Consider the following 21786-nt stretch of genomic DNA (forward strand, 5'->3'; position numbering starts at 1 on the left):
GATTTTGCCATTTGATTTGGGACTTTCCATTTTGAATTTTCCTCGGAGTTTAGTATTTTGGTGATTTTACTTTTTTCTCACCAGTATTGTCATATTTCGTGGCTGATTGTCTAAACCAACTTTGGTATCGTCTTCCAATCTTTTCACTATGTATTGTAATAACGTTAAATAATCATGTTCTATATTTTCACCTTCTTTGAAAGATAAAAGTGTACAATAAATAAACTTATCTTTATAACTGTAGTATTTCTAGTCGATATTTGAACAATGGAAAACATGAGACAGGCTGCTTGTTTAGCAATAGATAATGCATCAGAAGACCTAAACAGCATCAGCCAAATATTATGGAAAAGGCCAGAACTAGGACTAAATGAAATTCATGCTCATACTGTCCTTACGGATTTTCTAAAACAGAAAGGGTTTACAGTACACAGACACTTTATACTAGACACGGCTTTCAAGGCTGAATTAGGATCAACAGATAACGGACCGAACATTGCAGTTATTTGCGAATACGATGCTCTACCTGAGATTGGTCACGCATGTGGTCATAATTTAATTGCTGAATCAGGAATTGCTGCTGCAATTGGTGTACAAGCAGCATTCAAATGTTCGGGGACTCCAATAGGAAAGGTGGGCATTTTAATTACACAATACCAAAAATAACAACTTTTGACTTTATTGTAAAATATATAAATGAAAAGCACAATCATTTTATAAGTAGGTCAAATTCTCCAAATTAGCTTTCTTTAAAAACAAACTAAATTACGATCCTGACACATGCCTGCAGGGTTTGTTTGATCTTCTTATTAGAATATAAACACAGTGATTACTAAGTTCATCGTTTTTGATGACGGTAATGATGTCGAGACACTACTTGTTTCCGATTTGGCAGTCAGTGTTGTGTGTATTGTTTAAAAAAACTGTTGGTTTGTTTAAAATAATCATCTTCTTCCAGTCTTTTTTTTTTTATAAATTTGGAACATTTTTAAAGTAAAAGTGTTAATGGAGTGCATGCATGGTCATAAAAAATACATCTCCCAAAACCCCATACATTTTAGATAACTATCATGGGAACTCCAGATGAAGAAGGATATGGCGGTAAGATAGATTTGATTGAATCTGGTGCATTCAATAACATAGATGTAGCCATGATGGTACATCCGTTTCCAAAGACAATTTCAAATGTTGAAATGCTCGCTGTTGATGGGTAAGTCGTATGCTTCACTGGATATGGTTCTATGGGAACCAATTGTGCCCTTCTTCTTGTCGACTTGTTCCTTTATTCTCAGGAGGCTGACTTCACACACGAACTTCTTAGGAAGAAAGAAAATAAGTTAGAAATATTCTACTACTATATGTACTCTCCGCTAAATAGATAATGTTCTCTTATTAATAAATTCAAAATTTGGTGACTATGTTGAACGCATCTATCCCATTGAACTAGAGATAAAGGAGACACCAGATATAGTTAAGTCTGTCTCACATCTTGACTTGCATCTAGAAATTGACAATGAGAGTCAGTTGAAAACAAAACTTAACGACAAAACAGACCCACTTGTGAATTTTCAGTTCCTATGTAGCAAAATTCCAGCAACGCCTGCATATGGAGTATATAACTCCAAATTAATACGATAGTTTCTGCTTTATGGATATAAATAGGAGAGATAACGCGAATTATCAATCCGACGAACGTCGAAGTCATTATGAAATTGAGAGTAATAATTATAAATATAGTCATAATTAAAAACCAATTGTTCAGAGAACAATTGAAGGTCTTTCCATCAAAACAATGTATTTTGATATGAAAAGTTGTGAAACTAAGTTTAAAATGTCATTTCAATCGTCAAATGATAGCTTCTAGTAAGCTGATTCCAAAAATATATTGTTTCCATACATTTTTTTTAAATAAGGGAGATAATTTGTTACTTCCGGTTTGAAAAATGTTACTTCCGATTATATTTGAATATTTACTTGACACTGATTCCAAAAATATCTGGTTCTATATACTTTTATATTAATAAAGTACAAAAAATAGCTACTTCCGGTTTACAAAAGTCACTTCCGGTTGTTTTTTTCAAGGTTAAATGGTTTGATACCTTTTTCTAAAAGTTGTATATCTTTATCATGTATACATATAGAATAAAAGCAAAGGTCAAAATCTAGAACGTCAAATTAAGCTATGACCTTGAGATCAATTTCAAGGTCATAAACCAAGGACCTCAAATCAAAAGACCATAGGCCTTAATTATATTTAGTTAATGAGTTATATCACCAAACGCGTATTTTTAAATACAAGAGGGGAGAAAACTCCCTTTTACATTCAACGTACGCTTGCAATCAAAATTTACATCTTACGACATGTCGCAACTAACAATTTAGTAAAATAATTTGTTGATATCTTATGCAGTCTTTGGATATAAGTGAAAATAAGCCAAATTCAAATATTAGAATATGACCTTGACCTTTGACCTTGACCTAATTTTCATTTTTTGGGACCAAGGACCTCAAATCAAAAGAACCTAGGTCTCTATCACTTATGGTTTATAAGATAGAAATTCATATCACTTATATCAGATGCATAAGGGGAAATAACTCTCATATGGAGCGGTCATATTGCTTCGGTCAAAATAGGACAAATCATGCGAAGGATATAACGAGCAATTTTGTAAAATAAATTTGTCATAATCTTTAACGGTTGCGAAGGAGATGCGATAACAAGGAAAACAGTGTTTGGGGAGATAACTCCTACAAAGAAAAGTATTCATTTACGCAGGGTAAATTTCAAAAGCGCATAAACTGTTCGATATCATATACAAAATATCTAAGCGACATATTGCGAAACAAATGTTTATCGCAAGAACAAAATTAGGCGGAAGAAAAAAAAAAAAATAATCAGAAGAAAAACAATAGGTCTTTCCACAGAAAAGTGGAAAGACCTAACTAGATGTGAATTCCAAGAATAAGAAATATTGACCATCAACCAAAACAATACTGAAAGCTATTTTTCTGTAAATAAAGCACCGGTACAATACAACAGTTATCAAAGTATCATGAAGTGCACATACAGTGTCCATTTTTGAATACAGTAGTCAATCTATCGTGATTAAGACGCATGAAAGCATGAGCAAATTCAAAATGTTAAATTTATAAATTTGAATTACGAAAAAAAATTTGTACGATTAAGCCGTGTCTTCTTCAGAGTCACAATCAAATATATAGGAAAAGCAGCTCACGCGGCGGCTTATCCTTGGGAAGGAGTAAATGCCCTAGATGCTGCTGTATTATGTTACCAAAATGTTTCCTGCTTGAGACAACAGTTGAAACCAACATGGAGAGTACACGGTAAATATTTGAATTTAGGAAGGAAAAAAACCTAAGGGATTTTGATATAAAAAGATATGGTATGAGTGCCAATGAGACAACTTCTACTCCAAGTCACAACTTTAAAAGTTAGCCATTTGATGTCAAAGTACGGCCATTAACACAGAGCATTGGCTCACACCGAACAGCAAGCTTTTAAGGACCCCCAAATTACTATTGTTAAATTCTTCAAACAGGAAAACCAACGGTTACAAAACAAATTGTATCAACAGGTCAAATTACCACGAAAGTACCATTTCAGAGTACTTGCAGTTACTGTATTAATGACATTATTAATTTCCAAAATAATCATGAACCAGTGTCACTTTTAAATGGAAATTATTTTGATAAATATATATCATATTAAAAAGGAAACAGTTCTTCACGAATTCAGAATGTGAAATGATATATTATAAAGTTTCAAAGATAAAATGATTACGTTTTCTTTAATGTAGAACATCGACCAATTTATGCGTCATATACAATGCAATGTTATAGTAGCAAAACCGTAAACAAATGTATGTACCACTTCTTTTGATTATAAGGGGTAATAAAGAACGGAGGAGTGAAGCCAAACATCATACCAGAGCTATCAGAGCTAGAGTTCTACTTCAGAACACCAAGCAAAAAGGAATTGGATAAACTAAGGGACAAAATGAAAGCATGTTTTGAGGCTGCTGCTGTGGCAACATGTTGTCAGGTTTGAATTTATTCCTTTGAAAGTAATCAGTGGCGGATCCAGACATTTTCATAAGTGGGGGCCCACTGACTGCCTAAGAGGGGACCCGCTCCAGTCACGCTTCAGTGATTCCCTATATAAGCAACCAATGTTTTCCCCAAAAAGTGTGTGTGGGGGGGGGGGGGGGGTGTCCCCCTGCCCTCTAAATCCACCTCTGGTATTAAATTCAATAGACCTAACTGTTGTTATCAAAAGTGATTCTAAACAGACGTATTTTTTTGTTAGATTATTTTAAATGATAAAATGCGTGCACGTGAAGCAAATACATTGCCATCAACATATATTTGATTAAGATTGTTATTAGAATTCAGAAACAATATCTATATCTGAATATGGAGTAGAAGAAACTAACGACTAGCCAGAGTAAGATACTAACATACCTCTGACAATTTTCCTAACATAGATGGGTTGTATTGACTTACCAGTTGCACCCGTTAAGCAAAAAATGGGACCATGTAGGTAAAAAAACCATTTTGGACAAAAGATACTAGAGGGACATTTAAACTCATAGATCGAACATAAACCGACAACGCCACGGCAAAAAAAAGATAAAGACAAATAAAATAGTACATAAGGCACTACAATGAAAACCAAGCGGTTCATAAAATTGACTCAGAAACGCTAATTACTACTACACACTTAATTTGTGTCATTGTACAACAGAGTTCGGGTAATTGTAATTGTAATCATTAATCAGCTGTAATTGATTACAATTGTTTAAGTAATCAGTGTAATCATTAATCAACCAAAAATCTGATTACATTTAATTTTATTTAATCAATTACTTTTCAGAATACCCTGTAATCCTGATTACTTTTTGATTACATTCTGATTACAATAAAAAATAATCTAAAACTGTTTTTATGGTCAATTAATGAACAATTTTGTTATTCATATTTGATAAATATTTAACATGCCAAAATAGTTTTCTTTCTCTGAAGCATGTTAATTGATTTGTATACTTGAAACGTCAGTAAAAAATAAAATGTGACAGTATTGAAAAGTCATCATTAGTCTAAGTAAAAGATATTGTACATTATATTCACAATTTAAAGATGAATATATATATATATACAAGTACACACCCGTGATATCGCGGGTCCGTGACTGAATTAAAGTATATAACTATGCCTAAGCCTTATTTTAGTAATTGGTATTGTCATCTGATAAAGTCATGTCGATTATAAGATACACAGTTTTCTCTGCTTTCAAATCTTTCTGTTTGAACCCGTCGACCTGGAACTTATCAATTATTGGAAATATTAATTATTTGGAAAACAAAAGGTCCAGGCTATCCAGGAATGGGGTATTGTTTAATCAACAGCATTGTCCTATATTATTTATCTTAGAAAGTCTTGCTGATTGCTGAATAAAGCTACAATAGGGAACAATTTGACAATGATTGAATTTAGTAGTGTCAGCCCTTTGATTATGATCTGTGTATATAGCAAAATCCTAAATGCAACGTTTGGTGGTGCACCTGTCAAATTGGCTGACAGCTGACAAATTGGACCTCGTAATTTTAGTATTATAGATATCTGGATATATATTTAGTCATAACTCTTATATTCAAGTTATACTTTGCTTTAACCCATACATTATAATCTTTTGTTAATATTGTGATTTTTGTCAACTTTGAATTGACTGGTAGGACACCAATTAAGGATTGTTTTTATTGCAATTACCAATTGTGTATAGCTGAAGGGCAATATATATGACAAAAGATAAACCAGACATGTGAAAATTTATCTAGTTAGTACAAAATTAATAAAAAGTAAGAAAAATAAACAAATTGTGGTATGTATTTGGACTGGACATGTAAAATGCAATGATTCTTTTAGTACTTATCTTTTGTTTACAATTAGATTAAACATTTCTATTAAATTTACATAGTTTTTAACTGGTAACCTCATTTTCATCCATATTTTAACTTTATGAAACTACACCTTGAAATACATATAGTCTGGAAGAGGTCAGAAGACAAACAAACACCAAACTCTTTATAAACCTTTATCCTGATTATGTTCATGTATATAGGTTGTGATTTTTTTGTGGTTTATTAAAAAGATGAAGTTTGAAGTTATTTATTTTATAACATATCAAATAAAATTAATTCTTAACGCTAAAAATATATTAAACATTTATTCATACACATCACTCAAATGTTGTTGTTTTTTCAATTTCATTATAATCAGATGTAATCATGATTACTTTGCCAATGTAACCACTAATTTAATCAGATACTTTCAGAAATGATGTAATCATTAATTTAATTTAATCGTACAAATGACAAAGTAATTGTAATTTAATCCATAACATTGAACGTAATCAGACCCATCTTTGTTGTAGAATAATATATATGAATTAGTAATGTTATCACATTGTAAACAAATTTTCAGGTTAAATATGAGTTCACAGGAAGACCTTGTCTGAATGTTGTAACCAACAAGCGATTAGAAGCCGCTTTTAGGGGAAATGCTGAGTCTTTAGGGGTAAAGTTTGAATCAGCAGAAGGTCAGATTGGAGGATCTACTGATATGGGCAACGTATCCCAAATTGTTCCAAGCATCCACCCGTTTTATGCAATTGGAACATCTACTGTTAATCATTCAAAAGACTTTGCTTTAGCATCAGGTACATTTGATATATAAAGTTGAATCAAACATGTCTGTAGGAAATCTTGTAGAAAGTCTCATACAAAAAATTATTCTTCGCACAGATAAGTTAGAAGGAAAGGCCCCATCCCTTACACTTGTTTATATTCTCGTCATCAAATCTTTGATGGAGAGTTGCTTTATTGCAAATTATAAAACACCCCCCTATTTATATTATTCCCAATAAAACGGAGTCTGACAAAATAATTCATTCAATACTGTTTTGACAAAAGGATTATTTTATACTGAAAAAAAAGGTGTGTGGTACAAGGATAATATTCAAATACTATAAAAATGAGGATTCTAATAAAGGCTTTATTAAATGTTTCTCATTCAACAGCTCCTGAAATGAATACAGTATTTTGTCTTATTACCTTTAAACTTAGTCATTACATAACCCAGCGAAGTTAACTCTGTAATAGACAAGTTGGATATTTGAAAAGTCTTATGTGCTTAATCAACAATATAATTATTCAGTCATGTAATCGAGATCATGTTTTATCAATGTATGATTCAATCTGTTGTTGAACTGCTAGTTTGACATGTCAACAACCACATTGCAGACAGTTAACTGACCCTTGGACACTTTCTCCATTAGATACAGTCGTCGAAATGCTGTTTATCTGTATCTTATTTTATGGTCAAGCTTTTGATTTCTCGATGCGTTGAAGACCAATTGGTGACCATCGGCTGTTTATTGGTCGGGTTGTTGTCTCTTTGACATATTCCCCATTTCCATTCACATTTTTTTTATAGTAAAATACGAAATTATCATTTTATTATTATTGTAACTTATTCCGGAAATTCCATGGTTGCATTTTCTCGGTCATCTTATTTCTCACCATGATTGTCACAAATGTAAGGGATTAAATAAGTGTGTTACGACTTCCTGAAATACTTACCTTTTTACATCAAGATCATGTTCAGTTAATAAAAGGAAAAGAATCTAAACATTTAAAGTGAAACAAAGCTCAATCTTTTGATTGACTGATTCGATCCACACAAAAAAAACGATAGTGAAAACACATGAAATAAAAAAAAATCCAATTGCACGAAGTCGCTATCTTTATATATTTTTTTGGCAGTTTTTGGAGGGTCATCTCGATAGTTAATAAGGTGGCGACGAGACTAAATAACGCACGTTATTCTGGTATATATTATCTGATTATGCATTTTAATTTCTTTATTTCAGAATTATTGTAATATTGGGTTTAGGCATGTTAAAAATCAAATATGAGAATTTGAGTCAAATCGGTGAACATCATTTTGACAGCTAGTGCCTCTTTAAGTTTTGTTTATACATTGAAACTGTTATACTCTAATTAAAGGTGATCCAAAAGCCCAACTACCAACTCTGACACAAGGAAAGGCAATGGCGTTAACCTGTTTGGAACTGTTTCAAGACAAAGATCTGTTGAAGGAAATCAAAGAAGAATTTGCAGTATTCAAGACGTTGTCGGCATAAATGGGAAAAAACTTACGTTATATTCACTTATTTATATATCTATGACGGAATATCACTGACTACTGTCTTAATGTTTGTGCCTTTGTGTTTGTGCTGCTTACAAAAAACAATCTTTTCCATGTTGATGCGTGTTCGTATTTGCCATCTTAAAACTTTTATTTCGTGTTTTTACTGTGCATATTCGTTTTGTCTGATAATCGTAAACCTGTTTCATGTCTCGCATTTATATTTTATGTTTGTTTAGGTTGCTCAACCAATTCTATTAATGTAACGTAACTAAAGCAACTGTCATGCAAGTTGGAGGTTAAGTTAGCTATAAAATCATGTTTTTTCTCCGGGAAATGTCGGTACCAAATAAGGAATATGATAGCTTTTATTCACCTGTTTCGTTGATTGATAACGAAATTTTGTCATTTCTTTTTAATTCTCCTCTTCGAATGTACCTTGGAGTTCAGCATTTTTGTTTTACTTTGTTTTTGTTTTGTTTTGTGTCCTTCATTTATTGGTTCATAATCTCCTTGAAATATATAGTATTTTAGTCTTTGTTAAGCACTTTCATTTTCTTCACACACAAAGATGTGTTGCAGGTTGTGAACTACCGAAATTGATTTTGCTGTTGGTCACTGTCGAATAATGTCAGTCGTTATATTCCGCCGATCTCCCACTAATCTTCGATTGCCTCGATTGGCTATAGGCCGTTAGAGGTAGCATAATTATTTGAGTAGCCTAGTCACCATAAAATTAGCGATACCACTGTTTCAATAGAAAAACAAAGGATATCGGATATTTATTCATGACACAAAATCAGTACACACACAAAAAAGAAAAGGAACCGCGCTTTTATTGCTGTTCTTAGTCTTAATTTACGTATTGTCTTGTTTTTTCTAATTCATTTTAAATGTATTTAAAAGATGGCAAAATTTTAGTATGTAGACATCTTGTTTTGGTTTATAAACGTTCGTAAGAGTTAATATGAAAATGAGGTAGTAGCAAAGTCGCCTTTTACACGGGGTTAACAGTAAGGATATTCAATTTATGGCTTCTAGTACAATTATTTAAAAAGGTATGAAGGGGATCTCTTTGTTTCTGTAAGATTGATTTCAGAATTCAGTGATTTAAAACTTATAGACACTTGTCAGTTTTTGAATAGCTAAATTAAAATCTATATACCAATTCAGATCTGTGTTTTGGTTTGTTTATGAGGTTGTATTGATTTTCTTTGATGTACATCTTGCAATTGGGCAATGTATTGACTGTTATTTGACATTCAGAGGTGCACACCGATGTAACTTTGCTTCTAAGTCATTTTATGAGGAACCAAGAGTCCAATTGGTGAAATTGAAATCATCCCTTCGTAAATTTTACGGACGCCATCACGAGTTGTTTGACCGTTATGGAATAACCATTTCACAAATGATATCGGATATGTTCCTTACGTCGTAACTACAATCCCCTCCCCTTTCATGAATGTGACCTACCGAATAAGACTATTTACCGGATTTGTTATTACATGAGCAACACGATATGTGCCACGTGTGGAGCAGGATCAGATTACCCTTCCGGAGCACCTGAGATCACCCCTAGTTTTTGGTTGGGTTCGTGTTGCTTATTCTTTAGTTTTCCATGTTGTGTCATGTTTACTCTTGTTTGTCTATTTGTCTTTTTCATTTTTAACCATGGCGTTGTCAGTTTATTTTCGATTTATGAGTGACTGTCTCTCTGGTATCTTTTGTCGCTCTTTTATCAATATCTAACACACCAATGTCGACTGTGGGTGCATTTAGTGGCATTGTTTTATTCGAAAAAACATTTATTATATATACCTTCTTGAACTGATTTTTACCCACATTACACCTACTTGGTTTTCTGATCTATTTACGACTTTATTTAGAATTGTAATAAACATAAACTGTCTAGACCATTTCCGTTGTGGCAACCATATTACTCTCACTCTGGCTTATTTTGGTTATTGTTGTGATTTTGTTTCTACCTTAACCTATACAAAAAAGGACAGAACCGTTGTCACAGTCTTGTGATGGCACACCTGGAATGTGAAATACCAAATTTGACTTTTCATCGGGTTTATACCTACATGAGCAGCACGACTGAATATGCAATGTTAGTTTATTTTCTATTTTTTATGAATTTCAATGTCCATTTGGTGTCTTTCGCCTCACTTCTAGAAAAAATACATGGATCATGAGATGTAAGATTAATGTTCAAACTGTCAACCAAATGCAGCTTAAACAGATAACAAAGCATTATGGAAAGTTAAATGGCAAGAAATGAACCGATTTTGAAATGACGACAACAGGCGGGATGAGCGGCAAATGAATTGATAAATTTCAATTGTTTGGATTCGAGCGTCACAAATGAGTGCAGAGACAACGCGATACTGGTGTCCCAAGTAAGCATGGTATCTGTGATGTGTTTTAAAGAGAAACAAAAGATAAAAGACGAAACCAAATATATATCATACATTTTGCGTCCATAATAATAGAGATCTTAAAAATGAATACTGTATATATCTGGTACTGGCATAATGTAATAATATATCTAAATTAAAAGTAACTGATAATGTAATCCCTCAAACGAATGTAGCACATAGTGCTCTGACATGTAATCCGCTTCTCTGACACAAGCCTTAAGGTCTAATTCATTTATAACATCTCATCTTGCCTGAAGAGTAGTAGTCAGTTGAAATTGCAGTTTCTTTTTGCTAGGAATGGCACAAACTACTATTTCATTATTCATGTTTACATAAAGATTAAGCCTCTATGGTCCTTATTATGATTTAGAATGCACCATATTAAAAACAAAAACAAAACTGTCACACATTTTCTTGTAAATACATTTATATTTTACGAAGAGTGAAAAAAAATACATTTAAAAACAACAAATCTGGTATCCTTACTTTGATCCATCGAAAATAATTCTTCGTTCATTAATTTACCATACATTGATTATCCTTGACTAAGTCTGAGACATCACATAACAACATATGCCCGTTTACCCTAAAAGAACAAATGTATACAAAAGGAATGTTATAAAGAAAAGAAAACACAACAGACGATCGATGACTAACGCCACCTGGTGCCATTCATTTCTCACATCCTGCCTTGCTTCCAGAACAGTAGCCCTGAAAGCCATTGTATGAACGTGACGTAAAATTTCTTCGATGTCTTTTTCCATCTTTGATTGTGTAGTCGTGGTATCAGGTTTAGTCATGCTGTCAAGAGGTCGATCGAGTCCTCTCATGGAAACCGTCTCAGATTCATCCAAAGGATAATAGGTGTCATCGCCGAGACAAACAAGTCTTTTCAAGCCTCGTAAGAAGAACTGCAATGAAAAAAGATATCATAAATGTTATTCACCAACTGGAAATAAAGTTCATTTTCTCGACCATTAAAAGTCAGGAGAGCTTTTGTTGCTATGATATCAATCGAAAATCTGCTTTTTTTTTACATCGAGAATATTGAAACATTTTTTGCCAGAATCGCTTAAAGTTATACTAATTTAAAAAAATCAAATATACCTTTAGATTAGAATACGTAGTACAGTAATATATGATATAAATAAATATCTATAAAAGTTGTAAATAAATTATCATAGTATATTAATGTGATCTTTAGTATCATTTTTTTCTTACTTACGAAAAGGAGTAACAAATTAAGTTCAAACTGAGGCAACCTCTAACAAGGTTCGAAATTATGTCAGGTATACACATAATTGATATCTTTTGACAGTTGAAAAAAAAACCCGAAACAATAACAAATAGATCAGAATATAAACGAATGTGTGACGACTGACAATTTGCAGTCGCTTAGACCTTTTTACAATTAAACTTCCTAATTTCATTTCGGTAATGATATTAAACTTTGACCACGATTCACTTTGAAAAAAATAGATTTTCTTTATCATTCTTTTCATTGATAATTGAAATTTTTGAATTTAACTATTTTATCAAATTCGTTTTAAATAGTGTTTAAAAGTAAAAAAAGAAATAATTAAAAAAAAGTCAGCATTCGTGGAAATAGAATATAAAAAAAAACGTGAACATATTAGGGAAGAGAAAAATTTTAAACCATAGTCATTTCCTATTTAAACGAAACATTATTTTAAATTCACATCCGTAGATTAACATGAACATTAAAGACTATGGCAGAAGTTATGCTTCTTTTTAAATTATTTACAGTAGTGTTTCTACAAAAAGGTAAGGTAGTTAATAGTGTTAACCAAACTGATAAAGCTTGTGTGTTAATTATTAGTTAGAGATGTTTTTTATTTACATTTTGAGGGTGTTTGTAAGCATGTATAAAAGCATTTTTTTCTTTTCACAAGGAATTTTACAGCATACATTCAAACAATCCTGCATTGTGTGTTATTCATTAGTTAGTGCATGTTACTCACATACACTTATAGCGTTTGTAAGCATATGTGTCAATAAAAGCAGTTTCCTTATAGAATGCATTTTATAGAAGAGGGACGAAAGATACCAGAGGGACAGTCAAACTCATAAATCGAAAATAAACTGACAACGCCATGGCTAAAATTGAAAAAAGACAAACAGACAAACAATAGCACACATGACATAACATAGAAAACTAAAGAATAAACAACACGAACCCCACCAAAAACTAGGGGTGATCTCAGGTGCTCCGGAAGGTTAATAGTTATCAAAAGTACCAGGATTATAATTTTATACGCCAGACGCGCGTTTCGTCTACATAAGACTCATCAGTGACGCTCAGATCAAAATAGTTAAAAAGCCAAATAAATACAAAGTTGAAGAGCATTAAGGATCCAAAATTCCAAAACGTTGTGCCAAATACGGCTATAAAGGTAATCTACTCCTGGGGTAAGAAAATCCTTAGTATTTCGAAAAATTCAAAGTTTTGTAAACAGAAAATTTATAAAAATGACCATATAATTGATATTCATGTCAACACCGAAGTGCTGACTACTGGGCTGGTGATACCCTCGGGGACGAAACGTCCACCAGCAGTGGCATCGACCCAGTGGTGTAAATAGTTATCAAAAGTACCAGGATTATAATTTTATACGCCAGACGCGCGTTTCGTCTACATAAGACTCATTAGTGACGCTCAGATCAAAATAGTTAAAAAGCCAAATAAATACAAAGTTGAAGAGCATTAAGGATCCAAGGTTAAGCCTTCATTCAAACTAACTCATTTAGGTTGTGTTTATTTGTTTTGAAATGTTCCTCACGTGCATTTGTGATTATTTTAAAACAAAAACTGCTGAACTAGCGCAAGGCATATAACAGTGTTTATTCAACAACACCATATTTTATGGTTTATGGGGAGAATGGAATGTTTTTAATAATGATCCGGATAAAAACTAAAGTGTTATGTTCTTCATCAATGATGGTGCAAACCGATTCTTGCAAGTTATTCGTTATTTGTTTTTTTTTAATCAGTAATGTATAACTTTCTTATATCATAATGTCATTTGTTTTTGAATTCAGTCGGTAAGGAATATTATTATATTCTATTAGTGAAAACAATCATATGGTTTTTAACGCATTTAAAAATTTTCAAACCTTGACAGAAACTTAATTATGAATCTCTCTCTCTTTCCTTCTTTCAATGACAATGATAAAAAAGATGCTTTGTGATATTTTTATTTTAAATTTGACTTCTTTTACATGTAAAATGCATTGTGATTTATTCCTTATATTTCAGTTCATGCAGAAAATTGTCAAAATATAACCAAGACGACAGGTATTTTTTTTGGGTAAAAAACTGTACAATTACAATAAAAAATCATTGAAATAGTCATAAAAACCAATTGAATGTTGATCAGTTCTATTTTTTAACAAAAGAACAAAGTATGTAGATGAACATCCGGCAAAAAAATGTAACATGATCGCTAAAAAAAATATTATAAAACTTAAAACAAACCAATGAAATGATCAACACGAAACAATATGAGGAAAATATAAAACAAATAGAAACCGATGAGTTTTCAACAAATTTAACACAATGTGTTTTTATTACAACAGGAAAATAACAATGAGGAGATGTGAATTTCAATTAACGGATTTCCTTTTGTGTATGTCGTTAATAATAAACCTGGACTTATTTGAACCCATTATTCAATTTATTTCACTATTCAAAGATTATTAGTAAATTAGATACAAAACATACAAGGTATTTTTACAAACATGTATAAATACCGTTACAATTTTCAAGTGTATTTTTTTTCTAAATATTAATTATTCATTATTGATTGTGAAGTTTCTGTATGAAATAATCTATCAAGTTAGGCAACCAATAATAATGTTTATGATACTGAGATGTTATTTTTTGAAGTTAAGTTTTTCAACTTTGGTTTTATATTCTGATATGGTATACAACTGTTTAGTGTTAATGTGCCGATATATACTTGTGTGTTGGAGGTATAGCATACCATAATTTTAAACTGAAGTGATTTACCTCTACCTGATGTAGATAATTGCAAAAAAACGAGAACTACGAAAATCAGTATCGCACTATTTTTTTTAAATACAAATTGATCATTACAAAACTTTGATTTTTTTGGTAAAAAAACTAAGATTGTTTTTTACCTCAGGAATTAACTACCTGTATTTCGTAAAATCTATAGGAATTTTAAATCTTCAATGCTTTTCATCTTCGAGCTTTATTTGGCCTCTTGAACTTTTTTTTATTCGAGCGTCACTATAAGTTTTTATATATGTAGATAAAACGTGCGGCTGATGTACAAAATTGCTATCCTTGTATCTATGATTATATCTATGATTAGTTTATTTGCTTCCGGCCCTTTAATAGAAACCGACCAGGAGCTAATGCTTAGATAAAAGAAGAAGAAAAAACACGCGCGCCAGGCGTACAAAATTGCAATCCTTGTATCTTTGATTGATTTATTTACTTCCGACCCGATAATAGAATCCCCATTGGGCGAACCGACCAGGAGCCAAGGCTTGGATGAAGAAGAGAAAGAAACAAAACGGAAAATTAAAAGTCATCAATCGAAAAAAAATACCCGTCATAACTGAAAAACCACAACAGTTTACAGTTCGGCTAAGTTATTTGCATGATTTGAACGATACAAATTTGACTGTTCGTGATTAAGGTTTAACAAAAGTTGGAACTCCCTCAAGCAAATATCAGTATATATGTCATTGTACTAAAACTTGAGTTGCATTTTCCGTCCACGAATTTGATTAATATATTAATAAGGCGATATTGACTTCACGCAATTTTTTTCCAGGAACGCTATCGCATTCACCAGAACAATTGGTATACTATATTTGATATCGTTAAATATTCATTTGTAAATATTAATAATTTTAACCGATGGTACATTACAGAGCAAAAGGAATCTAATTTCCCGATAACAAGTTCGAAACAACCATATCTGGATGGGTTTAAAAATGGAACAATGTTAAAACTGATATGTCAGGGTAATGTCGGTTACCATCCAAATGATCTTCAATGGTGTTATAAGAAACGAGAAGATAATTCCTTCCTTGATTATCCTAGAATTCAAGATCTTAGTCAGAGAGAAGCACAATTGTTACCAAATTGTACATATACTCGAAATTCGACCCTACATTATACAGTTACGACAGATGGCGTAGAGTTCATATGTAAAACGAACAAAAACACGGGATGCATACTAGTAAATACAAATTTGACAGCTTATACAATTCGCATTGGTATGTAACATAACTATTGATTTTAAGAACCTTTAAAGAAGACTGTTAAAATTTAACGTTTCATTCTAAAGAAAACTATTTAGCATATTATATAGATTTTCCCTAAATTCATATTATTGCAATAGCTAAACTTGAAAGAAGAATGCCATTTTCTCTTGCATTTTTTACATTCATTTTCAAAATAGATATTGATCTCTGCAGATATATACAATGCTAGTGTGATAAAAAGAGGCGAAAGATTTCAAAGGGGCTTTCAAACTCATGTCAGAAATAAACTGACAACGTCGTGGCTAAAAAAAGAAAAATCCAGACAAACAAACAAACACAACATAGAAAACTAGAGTGAGCAACACGAACCCCAACAAAAAATGGCGGTGATTCAAGGTACTACACAACTTTCTTTATGTTATATTTCGGAGCACATAACCATCAATATTTAAGTGTTTTTAAAAAGATGTCGAATTTTGCAATACAAAACAAAAATGATTTTGAGTACACCCCCAAACTTCAAAAGATGTACTCGTTACCAACATTGGACAACATGTATATCTGACCTTGAAGGCATAAAACTTTGCTCAGTGCTCTGAGCACAAAAATCATGCTCGAAACATGAAATCCAGCAATTTGATTGGTTGATTTTCGAGTCTGAGTACAAAAAACATGCTCGAAAGTTTTATGACCGTGAGGCCTGGTGTAAGGATTTGCTTTATTTCTAAGATACAAAATAATTTATTTAAGTATTGGATTACTATTACTGAACAATTCAAAACAAATAGAACACGGTAGAACTTGTCTAGAATCAGTGCATAGAGCTAAGTAACATTTTGTTTTAATGGATAAATGTAGATTTTTTGAGAAATCATAACAGTTTTACAATTAAACTCGAACCACAATAAACAAGGGGTGATTTCACTCCAAAACAAGAATCCAAAAACTACAAAGCCTTTGTTTTTTTATTTCATTTGCGACCAATTGATACACATCATTATAAACAAAGCAGCTGGAAATATCAAAGGTTCAGTTGGGTTGTAATAATTCCAAAATAATACCAAAAAAATATTAAACACAATCGTTGTTCAATATTGCCTTCTTGGCATGCTTACAGTCTAATACATCGAGACATACTGTAAGGACCAATTAGCCGATATGAGGTTTAAATATTCATCATTAAAAGAAAAAAATAAGGAAAATAAATCTATAGTTTTGGGAAATGTAAATATTAATCAACACAATTGCAGTCCTAAAAACTACATCTTCTGAAAGACCGATTTTCCTATTATAATTCACATATAGATGAAGTCAATAGTAGTATACCGCTGTTCAACTAATATAAATAAATAGATTTAACTTATATTTTTCTCTAATCAATGATACCGTGATACGACTTACTACGATCTACACGATCGTACTACGATCATCAAGATTTGCATTTTTTCCACAGATCGTAGTGCGATCGTGGCCTCGTGGGACTGCGGCATTAGTCTAAAAACTAATTTTAATTCGCCATTTCAGAATCTGATGCCTTTATGCAATATTTTTAAAACCTTACAGCAAAGATAAACGAGAAGTATACTATGTACTATAAACAAAGTGATTTAAACAAATGACGTGACGTTATTTTCATTTGGGATACGAACAAAAAAACACACCCATAGTCGTATAACTTATGAATCAAGGAATTACAACACATCTGACAAGTAATAAAAATATAAACATAAGATTTAACTGTTTTGGCTCTGAATAACGAATGTATATATTTAACTCATCATAGATACCAGGACTAAAATTTTATATTTACGCTAGACGCGCGTTTCGTCTACAAAAGACTAATCAGTGACGCTCGAATCAAAAAATGTTAAAAGGCCAAATAAGGTACGAACTTGAAGAGAATTGAGGACCAAAAATTCATAAAAATTTTGCCAAATACAGCTAAGGTAATCTATTCCTGAGGTAGAAAAGCCTTAGATTTTAAAAAAATCAACATTTTGTTAACAGTTAATTTATAATTATGAACATATCAATGATAACTCATGTCAACACAGAAGTATTATTACAATTTTTTTTATTTTTTTTTAGCAAACGTTACATCCGAGGCTTCTTCTGCGAACATAGGAGTTTACAACTTTCATTTGTCTGCCATTTCAAAAATAAGCACAATCTCTAAATCAATATTTATAACTGCAATACTGCAACTAATTATATTTACGTAACTGTGTAAATTATAGGAGTGCCAACGTTGTTCTATTTACATGTTCATATCAACAATATAAAAAAAATAGTCAAAATATCAAAAACAGCCGAATGTCAGTGTGATAATCTGCAAATGATGAAAAACATATTTTCTTTTCTGTGATAATTTTAACATAAACTTTATAGATTAAATATTTGTTTTGATTCATATGTACTGAATTTTATTAATAATACTTTTGAATGTTACTTACAACATTATTGATGATATACCAGTAGTTATTGGAAATTTAAGGTATAAAGAACAAAACACTACTTGGGTTGTATCGTTGCAGTTTTTTTTCTTCATTTTTCATTAAACGTAACAAAAATTGAAACCACTCTAAATTAACTTCATTTGTTAATTCAACTATACACATCAAACAAATGGGAATCATTGTTCGATTTTCATGTTGCATTTGAAAGCAAAAGCAAAATAAAAAAATAAATAAATAGGGAATTGGTATTAAATTTTAGTTTATTTGAATTTGAATACCTTAGATAACATAATTCAGAAAATTTGTAAAAGCAAAAAATATAAATAAATACGGAAGTTCAGATAATAGTAAAATGAATAATCAAATACATCTTCAACTTTTCTATGAACACCAACTGTGTTCCTCTCCCGTCATATGTTTTCTTTATTTGTTTGTGATGGACTTTAAACCAGGTCTTTTAGAAGAATAAACATGACATAATTATCCATTATCGCCTGTAGCAAATCCATCTGCTGTCATTTTTATCAATTTAACCTTCTGCGATATAGATGATATTTGCATATAAAATAATTTATATTTTGGTTACTATTGTGTAATACTATCTATCTTATTGCATTTGATATAAAGGATACACGATACACAATAAGCCTCCAGCTTTCACAAATTGCGCATATCACTTGATAGTGAAGTGTCGCAGACAGTTACAATTAAAGGCATCGAAATTATTTAAATTTGCTATTGTGAAGTTTTGATTGCTTGTAGGAACCTAGAAGCAACACCTGTTTAAGGAGTATATACCTCTCTGTTAATGGAATATACACCTCTCTGGTAATATGCATTTCTAAAATTTCATTTTTCTGTCGTGATTAAAATCAATATAAGGTTATATATATGAAGTCAATAAACGAAAAGTTCGTAATGGAAAGTTGAAATGAAATCTTCTGCAGATCGATATATTTACCGACGCAATAGTGATTTATTTGACCATAACTGAATAAATCTGTGCCAAAGATGACATCTGCCACGATCATGATAAGTTTCCCTCGTTTTTGACTTCATATTAAATGACTTCAAAATCACAGATATTTTTGTTTTCAATGAGCAGTGCAGATGCTGCTATTAGGGCATGAAATGATCACCTTTCTGCAGATCACCCCGTCAATAGTAGAGTTATAGTTCTTGTTTCTTTGTATTTTTATAGTTCTTTGTATTTTGTTCTCCGTGAAACAAATCATCATCTGACAGCTGTACCCCTATTTTTGAAATTTTTACATTTTACGTCTGTTTTGTTTTTTTCACACATCGTTGTCAATAGAATCATATTCAAAACAGTGTGGCTGTGGCCATTGATTGAAGACCTCAATAATCCCATTGACTGGGACAGATTATGTGAACGTTTGTCTGTAACGATCAATGCTCACTATATACTTGTTTGAGACACTGAAACTGTGGGGCCACCAAAGGTTCTCAACACCTAAATAAAGTAATTCGAAAAACTAATCAGGAATAATACGATGTTTTGATTTATATCAATAATATATATCAAAACATGAAGGTTATTCCTGATTAATTATCGAATTATTTTATTATTTAAGGCGTTAAGAACCTTTGATGACCCCACTCTATAATAAGTAAGTAGTGAGCAGTGATCGTTACAGACAAACGTTCATATAATCTGTCCCAGTCAATGGTATAATTTAGGTCGTCAATCAATGGTCACAGCCACACTGTTTTGAATATGATTCTATAATGGAATTTTATGCGACTGTCATACAATTTCCAAATTGTGAATTTTCTTTTTTCTATGTAGCAACATTCCATCGGTGCCTGCATACGGAATATATATTTCCCCAGTTGATACGATATTTCCGTGCTTGTATATCCTATCATGATTTCCTTGATAGACGGTTGCTACTCACAACGAAGCTATTAAACCAAGAGTTCCAAATGGTGAATTTGAAATCATCCCATCGTAAATTTTACGGACACCATCAAGTTAACCGCTATTGAATATCTGTTTCACAGATGTTCGCGGATATATTCCTTATTTAGTTAATGCCACCCGGTCTCCTTTTCACAAATGTGACCTACCGAATAAGACTTGTTACCGGGTTTGTAATTACATGAGCAACACGACGGGTGCAACATTTGGAGCAGAATCTGCTTATCCTTTTAGAGCACCTGAGATCACCCCCAGTTGTTAGTGGAGTTCACGTTGCTTAGTCTTTAGTTTTCTATGTTCTGTTTGTGTAATATTGTTTATAGATATAGGAAGATGTGGTATGAGTGCCAATGAGACATCTTTCCATCAAAGTCACAATTTAAAAATTAAAGTAAACCATTTGTCTGTTTGTCTTTTTTTTTTTTTTCTGTTTGAGCCATGGCGTTGTCCATTTACTTAGATTTATGAGTTTGATTGTCCCGCTAATATCTTACACACAGTATATAAAGTATACTTACATGTCGTATGAATACTGGAACCTTTTGTCGTCGTGGTCCTCGAGACTGAATATTAATGGTCCAAATAGACGTCAGAATTGACAGTGCAATCCAGACCGCCGTTATGGTATAATAACTTGCTAAAAAATGCAGAAGAGTTTATTTTATACTTTTTCTATGTGTTCTATACTAAGAAAATCTTGATATTATTACGGAACAATCACTTCTTTTTTTATAAGTGGTCAATATATCTGGTTTGAATCTCTAAAATACATGTATGTAAAAATGTATGCATGTAATCAAAATTCAAGAATATATTTAACATAATCAAACTTAATGAACAAAACATCACTGTTTGTAGTCACTAGAAGTTATCGATGAGCATGACATCTCAGATTACAGTACATATAAGATGGTTCCTTCCATTTACCTTTGCAGTTCAAGTTGACTCTCAAATACTTTTGATATTAATATACGAAAGTCTCTTAAAATCTCTCTTATTATATATTCCCTCAGGTTGTATTTTTATGCCCCACCTACGATAGTAGAGAGGCATTATGTTTTCTGGTCTGTGCGTTCGTTCGTCTGTTGGTCTGTCCTTCCGTTCGTCCCGCTTCAGGTTAAAGTTTTTGGTCAAGGTAGTTTTAGAATTTCACGGTCCACTGAACATAGAAAATGATAGTGCGAGTGCGGCATCCGAGTACTTGGGACACATTCTTGTTTGTATCTTTTATTTATCTCTTCTAAATCGATTAACGAGATTTGAGGATCGGATAACTACTGTCGCATATATTTATTCATTTTTATGTAAAGAACATACTAGTGAAAGGTTTAGCCAACTAGGTTCAATCCACAGTTTTCTACAGAAGGAAATTCTTGTACCAAGTCAGGAGTGTGACAGTTTTTTTCCATTCAAATGATGTGTTTGAGCTGAATTTTCCCATTCGATAAGGGACTTTCTGTTTTGAAATTTCAGTTCG

The 21786-nt window shown here is 32.0% G+C and overlaps 3 protein-coding genes across 4 annotated transcripts in view; 2 read left to right on the forward strand and 1 right to left on the reverse strand.

The window, feature by feature from the left end:
• The first annotated feature begins 210 nt into the window (after positions 1-210).
• Positions 211-8273, forward strand: LOC139491232 (peptidase M20 domain-containing protein 2-like). The gene is made up of 6 exons (XM_071278721.1): positions 211-633; positions 1062-1210; positions 3203-3345; positions 3909-4063; positions 6502-6736; positions 8085-8273. The coding sequence occupies exons 1-6, from the start codon at positions 268-270 to the stop codon at positions 8219-8221; spliced, it is 1185 nt and encodes a 394-aa protein (XP_071134822.1). The 5' UTR covers positions 211-267; the 3' UTR covers positions 8222-8273.
• Positions 8274-11058: 2785 nt separating this feature from the next.
• LOC139491233 (neuronal acetylcholine receptor subunit alpha-6-like) overlaps positions 11059-21786 on the reverse strand; it is a 38215-nt gene continuing 27487 nt past the window's right edge. For both annotated transcript variants that reach the window (XM_071278722.1, XM_071278723.1), the window contains exons 6-7: positions 20828-20946; positions 11059-11560 (exon numbers count right to left, since the gene is read on the reverse strand). In XM_071278722.1, coding sequence (XP_071134823.1) covers positions 11231-11560; positions 20828-20946 — 449 coding nt within the window. In that variant the 3' untranslated portion in view covers positions 11059-11230. The remainder of the gene's footprint in view (positions 11561-20827; positions 20947-21786) is intronic.
• On the forward strand, positions 12320-18321 carry LOC139491234 (uncharacterized). The gene is made up of 4 exons (XM_071278724.1): positions 12320-12434; positions 13927-13965; positions 15576-15923; positions 18000-18321. The coding sequence occupies exons 1-4, from the start codon at positions 12380-12382 to the stop codon at positions 18131-18133; spliced, it is 576 nt and encodes a 191-aa protein (XP_071134825.1). The 5' UTR covers positions 12320-12379; the 3' UTR covers positions 18134-18321.

This window comes from Mytilus edulis, chromosome 10, assembly GCF_963676685.1.
Source record: "Mytilus edulis chromosome 10, xbMytEdul2.2, whole genome shotgun sequence".
In the NCBI taxonomy this organism is placed as follows: domain Eukaryota; kingdom Metazoa; phylum Mollusca; class Bivalvia; order Mytilida; family Mytilidae; genus Mytilus; species Mytilus edulis.

Excerpts from the sequence above, each read along its gene's own strand:
- LOC139491234 (XM_071278724.1), top strand. The coding sequence starts at position 12,380 with ATGGCAGAAGTTATGCTTCTTTTTAAATTATTTACAGTAGTGTTTCTA. Across the intron at positions 13,966-15,575 it reads AAATATAACCAAGACGACAG|AGCAAAAGGAATCTAATTTC; the intron begins GTATTTTTTTTG and ends GGTACATTACAG. Across the intron at positions 15,924-17,999 it reads AGCTTATACAATTCGCATTG|CAAACGTTACATCCGAGGCT; the intron begins GTATGTAACATA and ends ATTTTTTTTTAG.
- LOC139491232 (XM_071278721.1), top strand. The coding sequence starts at position 268 with ATGGAAAACATGAGACAGGCTGCTTGTTTAGCAATAGATAATGCATCA. Across the intron at positions 634-1,061 it reads CGGGGACTCCAATAGGAAAG|ATAACTATCATGGGAACTCC; the intron begins GTGGGCATTTTA and ends CATACATTTTAG. Across the intron at positions 4,064-6,501 it reads CTGTGGCAACATGTTGTCAG|GTTAAATATGAGTTCACAGG; the intron begins GTTTGAATTTAT and ends ACAAATTTTCAG.